This window comes from Taudactylus pleione, unplaced genomic scaffold, assembly GCF_031769625.1.
Source record: "Taudactylus pleione unplaced genomic scaffold, aTauple2 ptg000032l, whole genome shotgun sequence".
NCBI classification, from domain to species: domain Eukaryota; kingdom Metazoa; phylum Chordata; class Amphibia; order Anura; family Myobatrachidae; genus Taudactylus; species Taudactylus pleione.
The window spans coordinates 48515466-48527754 of NW_028284434.1; the positions used below are offsets into that span (position 1 = coordinate 48515466).

The 12289-nt window shown below is 46.7% G+C and overlaps 1 protein-coding gene across 2 annotated transcripts in view; it reads right to left on the minus strand.

The window, feature by feature from the left end:
* Window positions 1-12289, minus strand: part of CRAMP1 (cramped chromatin regulator 1) — an 80817-nt gene that overhangs the window by 20375 nt on the left and 48153 nt on the right. For both annotated transcript variants that reach the window (XM_088452078.1, XM_088452077.1), the window contains exons 11-14: window positions 8994-9171; window positions 7994-8175; window positions 7222-7281; window positions 6011-6092 (exon numbers count right to left, since the gene is read on the minus strand). In XM_088452078.1, coding sequence (XP_088308204.1) covers window positions 6011-6092; window positions 7222-7281; window positions 7994-8175; window positions 8994-9171 — 502 coding nt within the window. The remainder of the gene's footprint in view (window positions 1-6010; window positions 6093-7221; window positions 7282-7993; window positions 8176-8993; window positions 9172-12289) is intronic.

A 12289-nucleotide genomic window follows, 5' to 3' on the forward strand; every position in this document is an offset into this window, starting at 1 on the left:
CTGCCTTGGCTGCCGAACTCAAAAGTGCTTCCTTGGTGATTGAGGTAGGCCACTGCCGTGGCGTAGTCGGAGTGTACTTGTACTGGCCTGCCAAAGTAGAATATCCTGAGCCAGAGCTCTGTAGATGGCTCGAAGTTCCAAAACATTGATTGGTAACTTTAGCTCGACTGGGGTCCAGTGCCCCTGGAAGGAGAGCTGGCCGGTCACTGCGCTCCACCCTCGGAGACTGGCGTCCTTGGTGAGGAGAGCCCATTCCGGGATCCTAAAGGGGTGAACCTTGTCTAAATGGAATGTCTGTAGCCACCAAGCTAGGGACAGGTTGAACCTCCGTGGGGAGGCCCATCGTCTGGGATCGAAGTAGATGGGGTAAGGGACCACCTGGAGAGGATCAATTGTTGTAGGAGCCTGGAGTCAAACTGAGCGAATTCCACCATGTCAAAGGTGGACACCATTGATCCCAATGTCTGCACTGCAGCGTGAATTGAAACTCGGCGACCGCGGAGCAGTCTGCGCACTCTGTGTTGTATTAAGGAGATCTTGTCTGTTGTTAGAAAGATTCTCTGAACCTGAGAGTCCAAGAGGGCTCCTAAATATACCATTCCTTGAGAACATGTCAGGGAAGAGTTTTTTCCAGTTGATCAGCCACCCGTGCGTTTGTAGGAAGGCAATTGTGAAGGGCTCCTCACATCGCTGGTGACATCATGACGTCACCCGCGCACTGCATTACTGGGAACGCTGGTCTCTGAAGCGATCAGAGGCTTCTCTAGTCTCTGATCGCTTCAGAGACCAGCATTCTCAGTACTAATGGGGGGTCTGCCGGGCACCATCAGAAACTCAAAAGGGCAGCATGCGGCTCGAGAGCTGCGGGCTGGCCACCCCTGGCATAGAAAGTAGACATCAGCGCTAGCACAAGTCACATACAAACGCAAAAAAAAAAAAAACATATATCTGCAACTGGCACTACAATAAACTACACAGATCGCAGTGGCTGGTAGGATAGCGCTGTATAACCTGGCCCATGGGAGAAGTATACAGAGAGGCAGAAAATGGTTGCCGCACGTCTCTGAGGGGGCGGAGGATGAAGAAGGAGCAGCTCAAGAAACGGTTAGGCCACAGTGGAATGGCGCCCTGTGCTGGGGGAGGGGCTGCAGGGAGAGCCCCTTCTCCCCATGCTAATGTTAACCAGCGGGTCCCCTGGCCTCTAAATATGCCTCTGCACTAGTATATTAATGCTAGTGGAGTTGTGGGCGCACCAGTGTCCACTTCAGCGCCTCCGGGCCGTCTCCCGAGACCGGGGGATAGACTGCACAAAGACGAGGGACCCCCATGCGGTGGTCCGCCTTACCTGTCCCCTGGATTCCGGACTGCCTGCTGGAATCCGGGGGAGCATGCTAGCTAGTTCCCCCCAAGAGCCCCTCCGGGAGTACCTAGCCGGGGCTTGGTGTCACGGCACCGCGGAGGGGTGATGGAGCAGCAGAATAGATGGCTTTTGCTGCTGCTCAGTTTCAAACACTAGAAATAAAATTTAAATCATAAAAATAAAAAGCTTGGGCTGCTTGAAGCAGCCCCACTATTAAAAATTGTGATTTGCTGTCCGGTCCTCCAAGGTCCCACCTACACCATCATTGTCTCCCTGTGGAGCCCTATGGACCCTGAAGAAAAAATTTAAATAAAAATTATTAACAAAAGGACTGGAGACAGCCCAATGTGTCTGTCGGGCACATTTCTAAAACTGGGGCTGATGGGGGAGGAGCCAGTCACACTTTCAGATTATTAAGTGCCAGGCTCTACTCAACCACCGTCTATACCCCAGTTTCTAGTGCTCCAGTGTCCCCTAGTGGATAAAGGAGAACATGCGGGAGCTTTGATAGTTATGCCTAACTTGAACATGCAACAGTCTACATCTCATAGGCTGCATATATCTACCAGAGCTATAGCGTACACTGTTTCCTTGAAGAAGGCCTGATTGGCCGAAACGTGTCGACGCCCAGTTTTCCACACACGTGACTAAGGAAGCAGAGAGCCTTGTGCACAGCCTCACGCTGCTACTCCTTATCCTCCTAACAGGAAACAGCAGGAAACAGCACCCTCCTCTGCCATACTACAGAGCAGCGTGCATTAGAAGCAGAGGGTTGAGCGAGTGGTCCGGCTGGACTGACTGCGGCAATTGAAATCATACCGCACTGCTCCCCTCCTCCACACACCACATGGACAGTGCAACACGTGACATTCAGTGAAGACGCCGACCGGTAAGCCCCGCTAGCGGGACGCTGCAGTCACACTTTGCACGGCTCACTCTATCACCGGGACATTGCTTCAGACAGTGCAGGGACACGTACGTGGATATCCACATACGGAGAGCTACCTTTCTACATAAGGTTACCCTCACTTCCCTAGCACATTGCAAGTAGCCAAAGGGACATACACATACTTGTCTTTTTAGACATAGGGTACCGTATATATTTACGGGAAGGTAACCCTCTCAAAGGGCACACCTACCACCCGGACATTATTTACCCACTTGGGATCAGTCCTATTGGCTGACTTTTTCTTGGCTACTAGTCGGTATGGACAAATACTGAGCTGATATTATAACATAAGGGTACCGTATATATTTACGGAAAGGTAATCCCCTCAAAGGGCACACCTGCCACCCAGACATACCTTGATCCTTCCATATAGGACTTAATCATCATATATAATTTTTATTAGATTATTTTACTATCATACTCCTACTACCAGAAAGGAGACATATAAGAGTCTAAAATAGCCATCCATATCACTAGACGCATTGGTATATGGTGTCTATATAAATAAAAGATTGTTTATAACATTCATTAGATCTGTTGTCATCTCCACATTTTTTACCTTAGCTACATTTTCTATAATATGATATATAGACAAGGTGAGCGCATGGTACAAAATCTATTTTTATCAGTACACTGTTTACAGCTAATACATGGGGACAGAGAACGTGGGGTCCCCCACATAAGTGGCAATCAGCACCAGGCTATGCCAAGTTGGGATGGTTACACTATAACAGGGAGAACAGCAGCAGTCCCTCTTGACATAATGTGAGCCTGCTGCAGAATTGTCATGTCTAATTAGGTCCACAAAAAACATATGGGACCCCTTCCCCTAAGGTCAAAGCAGCCTTATGCTGAACAGTAATGGAGTAACTTCTGCCAACTGTGGGCAGACAGGGCAATGGGTTAAGTGTTGTAAAAATGGAAATCTGATTCGCCATACTACTATTTGTCACAGTGCGCCGGACACTGGGGTGTACTTACCGGGTCCGGTGACACTGGACTGACAGGCAGCGGGCGGGGAGTCCTTGGCGCCAGCTGCCCATGCATCAGGCTCCCTCCGGCGGCTGTGACAGGCAGCCGCGGCTCTCCTAGGTCGCCGCACGCGCTACTGTTTTAGATTTAAAGGGGCAGGCTCGCCAAACATGAAGTCACGTTTGGCGCAGGATTAATTTCTTCCCTATAAGAGGGAGTCTCTGGCAGCATACAGGTGCCAGAGTATAGGCTCTATTACCGTACTCCAGCGTTCCTGTGTTACTTGGCTTCTGACTCCTGACCTTGGCTTTTGATCGTGAGCCCGATTTCGTTTGCTCTCGTGGTACGGAGTTTGATATCTGGTTCTGACCTTGGCTATCCTCCGTGATCTGAATACGTCTGCTCCCTGGTACAGTTTTGCTTGTTTGGTCCCGACCCGGCCTGTCGACTACGCTTATATCCTCTCCGCTCAGTCCAGAGTACATCAGCGCCTGTATAGGGGAACCTATTCTGAGGGCTGCGACCTGTGTGTCGGACACAGCCAAGTCCATACCTTCTTGTGAGGGTCCCTGGTGAATACCGCCGGTACATTAGACTCTGCGCCTCAGAAACAGGTCACACCAATCCCTAAGTACGGGTTGCATCCACTCTCCACCCGAGAGTTGTGACACTATTAATCTAGTAGAACAATACTGGTCTAAATTGTTAATGCAGCCCATTTTTGAGTTCATGCATGTTACCATGCATCCCAGGGTTGCAGTGGAAGGGGTTCCACCATCCAGCTCCTACAATGAATCTTCAGAGAATGAACCCCAGCCCCTTGGCGCATTTAGACAGGAGGCAAATGGTCCATGAAGAGATTCCATAGGAGGAATTGGTTTGGTCACAGTGCTTGGCCAAATCAGTATACACCCTTGTCAAAATGTCCTCCTCCTTAGACAGGAATGGACCTCTTCCCCAACCAAGTCATGGAAACGTCAGAGTTCTGTCTTTCCCCAGTCTAATGCTGGGTACACACTGGCAGATATATTGGCTGATCAATTGATCGGCCAATATATCGGGTGTCCGTCGGACAGTGTGCACCAGCGATATGTCTGTGAATGACGTCATTCAGACATATCGTGTCGGCTCTGCTGCACAGCTGATGCCCAATATATCTGCAGACATATTGGGGCATCGTGCTGAGTGTATAGGTGGGCCACCGCTTGCCCGTACACTTGCTGTAAAGGCCGCGGGGAGGGGGGCACGGCACGACAAAAGCCCTCCCCCCCCCCCCGGCCAGTGTGTAGATAGATCTGTTCAGTGTGTACCCAGCTTTAGGGAGAATTGGTCTGAAAGCTCCTCCCAAGGATAAGGACAAGCAACGGAAGAAGACGACATTGAGAAACACTCAGACACTTAGACAAGGATTGTGCAAGATGGTGTGGAGTGGATAGTAGTGTGTGGGCAGTTTGGCAAAATAAGGAGAATAAAAATGCAGCGCTCCTTACTTTGTGCCTATTTAATATATTCCAGCAAAGGAGTAATGATTATAAATATTAACTAAAGGTCAAACAGAGATTAATAAAAAATGGCTGGTACTTTTGTTGCGTTAACTAGCCCAGGCTATAGTACTGGTGCTGGTTACTCTTTTCGGGCAGACTCTTTTTTGCAATATTATTATTATTAATGAAACGTCAGCTATTATCCGCTAGTACGGAATGATGACTTATCTACAGAAAAACGTGTGCAGCCAAATACTTACGCTGTATCTATGTTCCAGCTATACAATTGCCTCCTATCCTTAATTAGGTCCTGTGAGCATGCAGTCACATAAATTACTGTATTCATTTGTACATTAACCACTTAACTGACGAATTCTTTCTCCAAAAACCACTCCGAAATTGTCGGTTTATTTTATGATTGAATTAGGTCAGGAACAGCTTATTAAAACTTATCCAACACAATTTTGTAAAAAAAAAAATGCTGTATTTTTATGATATATACTAGTACTTATGGCCACTGATAGAAACATCGATTGTGACCACAGCTGCTGATGTTTCCTTAACATCAGTTGGGGGCTACCATCTATACACGTGTATGTATGTGTGTGTACATATATATATATATATATATATATATATATATATATATTATATATAGATATATATATATATATATATATATATATATATATAGATATACGTGGGTGGGGCTTTCCACAATGGGGGAGAGGCTGCTGATAGCGGGGGTGGGGTGAGGGAAGGACAGCGCTGATAGCGCTACCTTCCCTGCCCGGCGTCTGCTGCTAGCCGGAGTTGGAGGGAGAGAAGGACAGCGCTGATAGCGCTACCTTCCCTGCTCTGTCAGCAGGCGCCGGGCTGCTGTTCTCCGGAGTAGGGAGAGAAGGACAGCGCTGTCAGTGCTGCCTTCTCTGCCAGGTCCTCTCGGCAGCCGCCGGGGGAGGGGGTGGGTGCGCCGGCGCTGGGCTGGCTGATCACTGCAGTGATCGGCCCACGGGGAGGGACAAAGTGTGCAGGGGGACCAGGAGGTCCCTCTGTGATTGGCAGCTGCTAGAAAATGATTTTCCAGCAGCCGCCCACAGTGCTTCTCTGACTGGTCGTATCAGATACGACCATGTCAGGGAAAGCCCAGTCTGATATGGTCGTATCTGATACGACCATGCCAGGCAAGTGGTTAAGGTGCTAAAGTGCAGTAAAAGGATGTACCATTATGTGTCATTACATTACCTGTTACTGCAGAGTTGGAGAGGATAGAGAAGGAACAGACATGTGGGAAGGAACTGCCAGACGGCCGTGGGAGAAGTGTCCTCTGTAAGTAAAAAGTCAGAAATAATGCTCAGTGCTAAAAGCCCAGGGAAACACTTTCAGGTTATTTCTTGCTATTATTTATGGTTTAACGTTCACTAGCCGGGATTCATTAGTTACCATAACAACCTAGTGAGTGACATAATGTAAAGATCTTTCTTCCTGTTTAGTGGGGTCATGCGATTTATATAAAGTTCTTGATGAAACTCCAAACTTTTCTATTATTATTAATGTAAATCTCTGGCTCTAGATCTTAAGACAAAGCTACTGAGCCCATTCAGGCAAACCAAACATTTAGGCACGTAATGCCTGGCAGTGCCTAATGCTGGGTACACACTAAACGATGTTTGTACCCAGCGATGCGTTCGGCGCCCCCCCTGCCGACGGCCAGACATATCGGGTGGCCGGTACACACTAGTCTAGGGGTGGGCAATAAGTGGCCCCCCAGCTGTTGTAGATCTACACATCTCAGTGTACCCTGTTACGGTTTTGCTATTTGGCCATGCTAAAACTGTTGCAAGACATGCTGGGATTTGTAGTCCCACAACAGCTGGAGGGCCACTTTTTGCCCACCCTTGCACTAGACGATCCGGTGCCAGACATATCGGCCCCTGCCGCATCCTGCAGCATGGGGTCATCAGCCGCATCGTCAGGTCGACCTGCATGGTGGGCTAACCTGACGATACGGCTGACGACACCACGGGAGCGTGCATCGGACGACAGAGCATACACAGGCGATTTGTTGACGTTCTGATGCGTCGGAATTGGGCAAATCGTTAAAAAAATCGTCTAGCGGAGGGATATCATGGAGAGAGGCTTCGGAGAATACATTTTTGCAAACAGTTTGTATTGAGATTAGAAGTAAAAATAATGACCTATTTGAGCCTCTGCTGGCTCCTAAGTTTTCCCATATAAAACTGCCAAAGGTTGTCTGATTTGGCCACAAAACATAGGTCTTCAGCCGGCTCCCTTTCCTTCATTACTGCGGCAAGTTAGCATGGTCAGAAGAGCACTACTAACATAGGCAGATAGCAATGTGTATGGCTGTACCTAATTAGTTTTTGCAGTTATTGAGCTGTATTTTATACTAACATGGATCAAATTAATTTGACCCACTCAGAAAAAAGTCTCACCTGGACAACTAAGGGCTTCCGAGGGTGTCTACTTCTCTGTTTCGGCAAGAAGAAATCAGACTGCAGGGAAAAGAGAAGAGGTGGTTATTGTCATGTAAAGACTGCTGGAGGGAGCATATAACAGCCAGATAACAGGGAAGGAAAGGCACTCAGGCGTTAATGGTCTCACTTATGGGCTTTTGGCTGTTAGTTAATGAAGTAGCTGATACACACAAACAATTCTGGGACACAAAAGTCTATTTGTATTAAAGCCCATATAAATCAAGCATCTTGCTCTGCCCTAGGACACTACATATAGCTTTTAGAGTGGGAGTGTTTTGAATCATTTCCTAAAGTGGAGCCTTGAGACTCCAAATACAGCCAATTCCTGTAATTAGAAAGCAATTCTTTATCAGGGATCCGGTTAAAATCCGGACAGTCAAGATGCCGGCGCCAGAATCCCGACACGTGTTAGAATCCCTGCGTCGGCACCCCAATGGTAAGTAGCGGGGTTAGGGAGAGGGTTAGCGTTCGGGTTTAGGCACTAGGGGGAGGGTTAGGTTTAGGGTGCGGGGAGTGGGGAAATTAGGTTTAGGCACTGGGGGAGAGGTAAGATTGAGGTAGCGGTGAGGGAGGGTTAGATAGAGGGGGAGGGTTAGAATACTGACCGACAAGTGTCGGTACTCTAATCCTGTTGGGAAGCCGCCATCGGAATCCTGACCGCCAGCATCCTGTACCAAACCCCTTCATTCTTACAGCTGTAAATTCTTAATTACACCTGACCTATACTCACACTAACAGCATCCAACTGCTGGCGGCCTGTAACCTCAGACTCACTGCTCGATGAGGAAACCTTTGCGTGGCGGCTGTTCGGAGGCAGCATGTTGGGAACGGCAAAAACCGCTCCATCGCTGCTGGTAGATACAGATCCCAAGGGACTGCCGAACAGAAGTGGACGAGATAGATTCCTTAAACCTACAACCAAAAAAACATATCAGTACATTGGCGTAATTACACGTTATCCAGTCAAAACTACAGGAGGTAAAGAAACAGAGAGACTAAAAGGAATAGTGCAAGTGTCTATGTGCAGTATAGATGATGCGGAGGTCCCTTTTCTAGCTCACTGGCAGCAAGGAGAAAGCCGGGCACCTACGTTAAAGGAGAGCTCATCCAGAGCATCTTTAATATTAAACTCAGTTGTCCGGAACCTCTGCTATTGTGGAAATCCGTCACAAACTCCTGTGGGGCACAGGAAAACGTTGCATTGCAGGGATCTGACACAATGAGCCTTGCCATGCCTCAAGAGCATTGGCTGGATGGCGGTGACAGCTGTCCAATGACTGCTCTTGAAACATGACAAGAGGATAAAAAGAGGGCAAGGTCATTTCCTGCATGGCAAGAGTCTTGGACACTCAAAGCCATTGTTCTACTTGCAGGTGGGAAAAGGTTTATTAAGAAATATTTTATTTTGATGACAAATCTCCTTCAAAAATATGATTCATATTTATGCTCCAGAAACCTTCTAAAGAATTACAAGCTTTTAACTAGCTAAGAACCAAGTTATCAAGCAGGATAATGAGGCTGGGGCAAGCCCAGTATTATGTAGCTAAGTGACATGGATCATTAATTAGTGGCTTAAAACAAAAATTAAGATCACATGACATCTCCACTAATTCCTCATGCCCAATTATACACCGATTCTCATCTCTAGGCCCAAAGGTTGAGGTCCATGGAAAAATAATAAAATGGAAGAAGGCCTCATTGAATAATTGGTCCTGGAGTCCCTCTCTCACCTGAGGTATTACACGTCGAAGAGAAGGTTGGGTGGATATGTGCAGACTGTGTCCCTAGGCAGTCTGGGTTCCGGGAGAGAAGGGTGATGACCTTGCCAGGAGGTGTGAGCGTCTGCTCTTGGACTGCCAGCTTCAGAGGGGAGGTGGCAACAGAGGTGGTTTCTGGAGCCTGTGAAGGCTAAAAAAATAGACAGCTTTTCTAAATATACTTCCATTCGTGTAACATCCATTCAAAATTAATCTAGTGACATACAAAAGCCCTGTGGAATTACTTTCCAATGCCAACCAATCCACATCCATAAGAATAGATGTGAGGTAGTTCGTCGACAGTCACACTGTCGGCAGTGTAATGTCAATGCCGTCGTAATGTTATTTACACATTTTAATGGTGTTGGCTTCATAACTTTAAAAATTATTCTTTACCATCATGTTTGACGTTACAATGCCAACATTGTTAAAATAACATTACTAACACGCAGTCATTCTCACTTGTCAATTTGACTGTCGATAGGGTAACAGCTGAACAATTATACCAAGCCTGACTGGATCACTGGTTCCCTAAGCAGAGGTCTCTCCAACATTGGAACATCTCACATGAACTGCAAACTGGTAACTGCTATAGGCGAGATCTAAATGCGAGAATCCATTACAGAAAAACATTCTCCATTTAAAATAAGTATTCCTTACCTGTGACAAAGCAATGGTGCCTTAACTTGGACTAAAGCTGGGTACACACTGGCAGATATATTGGCCCAGGAGTTAATAGGCCAATATATCTGGTGCCCGTCGGCCAGTGTGTACCAGCGATATGTCTGAACAACGTCGTTCGCAGACATGTCGCGTTGGCTGTGCTGCAGAGTCGATGCCAGATATATCTGTAGACATATCTGTCCATCGCGCTGTGTGCATGGGCGGTCAGACGACCGCCGGATACTTGCAGCAGAGGCAGCGGGGCGGGGGGCGCGATGCGACACCTGGGGTTCAGTGTGTGTGAGCAACCATCATCCTCAGATATATCTTTTAGGTGTGTACCCAGCTTAAGTTTTCTTCTGGCACTACCACACAAGTTAAAGGTCTTACGATGGAGGGAAGGGGCCAATATTAAACAGTTTCACAGACTTTAAGAAACCGGTTTGTTTTCCTCTTATAAACCAGAATACTTACTTCACCATTTTGTTTAATCACATAAATTAAAAAAAGGTACTAGCTTGCTCTTAATTTTAACATAATTTGCAAACCTTATATAAAAAAAAAAAAAAAAATGGGAGTCACGGCATCAATAAGATTATTTACACATCTAAAAGAGAATATTCCAGGATTAACTCACTCATATCAGATGTATGACATACATATATCAATTTGTGCATGTGTGCACAGCATTAATACATGCTATGATACATGCAGTTAGGAGGATGGATAAAGTAATCTCATGTTTATCAAGGACATGGAAATAATATAGTGTGAAGAAGAACGTCACTTCCTGTAAGGAGGGAGGAAGGGGGTGTTGGTAGTCACTGAGCTGACACTTACAAGATAAAAAACAAGTTGTCTCTTCCCTGCAGGAAGTGTGTGTTAGTACAGGAAACAGGAACCTGACTTTTTGATTCTTAGACATGTCCTGGATCCCAAGTGATTTAGACACCATTACTTACATCTGTCAGCTAGGTAGGCTTATGGAAAAATATAATCTTTCAGCAACGGAAACCAAATTTTGTATAATTGCTATTCATTAGAATTTTTCAAGAGAAATTGCACACTGTCAGGATGCAGTGACGTGCGGTGAGGTCAATGGCTGGGGAGGCACACATGGAGTTGGATCTGAGTGCTGGGACCCTACTCACTGTAACTCTTCCCTCACTACACTCAGTGTCCATTGATTCTCCTACCTGCATCACTGTGTTCTAAACACTGCAGTGCACTTCCTGGTCATATGACACATCCAAGATGTCCATCAGTGATCAAGGCACGACCCCCATACACAGAGGCATGCCTCTATTAGCTCTCTTTTTGTGCAAGCTTACTGCCCACGGTGTGGCCCCGCCCCCAGCTCTACAAGCAGTGCCTGACTATACAGAAGTGAGGCTGAGCTGTTGCTGCCTCATCTCTCGTCTCCCTGCAGTCCCAGGGAGCTCCACAAAGCTGGCGAGTGTTAACAATAAAAATAATTACAACAAACAAAAAAGATGTTTATAAGTTAAAAATATGTTCTTAGCATTATTCTAATAATTTTGATATCAAATCTCTGGAGTATGACAGGGGAGCTCTGCCACCCCTGCCTGCACGTTAGGGTGGGTTGAAAAAAAAAACAAACAAAAAAAACCAAGTTTCCGCATCCATTGCGAGGGTCGAAAAAAAATTTGTAGGACCATTCGAGAAGAGGATTCCCATTTAGTTTTTCAAAATCTGATAATTTCTTAGTCGGTCAAACAGCTCCTAAGGATTTTCTATTTACGCCCTATAGGCATGCCCGCAGAACACCACGGCAAAGCGCTCTAAAAGTGCTGAAAGAGGTATACTGTGGTGTTGTTGTCCAGCATATCTCCAGCAGCAGTCACTGAGTGACTCGCTGGGATTGAAGGCTTGTCAATTGCCTGCTGCTTCCCTGCTCATCATGCTGTGGCTGTGCTAGTAGAAGCTGCAACAGTGCACGTGAGAGGGGCAGGCTGTGCTCTGATTGGCTCATTGATACAGTGATAACCAATCAGAGCTAGGCTAGTAGAAGCTGCAACAGTGCACGGGAGAGGGGCAGGCTGTGCTCTGATTGGTTATCACTGTATCAGTGAGCCAATCAGAGCTAGCAATATGTCTTGTTGCCTAGCAGCAGCCTAGAAAGGGGAGGTATTACGGTGGCTGTCTCTGGGAATCAAACGACTACAAGATGCCCCTGATGCAAAAGCACAGCTGCCAGGAAGGAGCCAGGGCCAGTGCAGCTTTGTGGAATTAAAGAAAGTCAACCATTGGAACACCATCTAATAATTTCCATTATTAAGATAGATTTGGATAAGGCTCCGGCAGATTTTGCTAGAAAGAAAAACAACTGCCCCTCCCCCTCCACCTCCTAACTGTCCTATTTTCGGGACCCCTTAGTAGTTTGATGGTACTGTTCTTCAGACTTCCGAAAAAGTAGTTCTTCAATACTATGTCATTCGACACAATAACAAGAGATATGGTAAGAACTTACCTTTGTTATCTCTGTTTCTACGAAGTCCATAGGGTCCACAGGGTGACCTTGGGGTATAGCTGGATCCTGGATCCTCGGGCACCACGGAGTTAAAGCTTTTAGCTGCTCCCAGGAT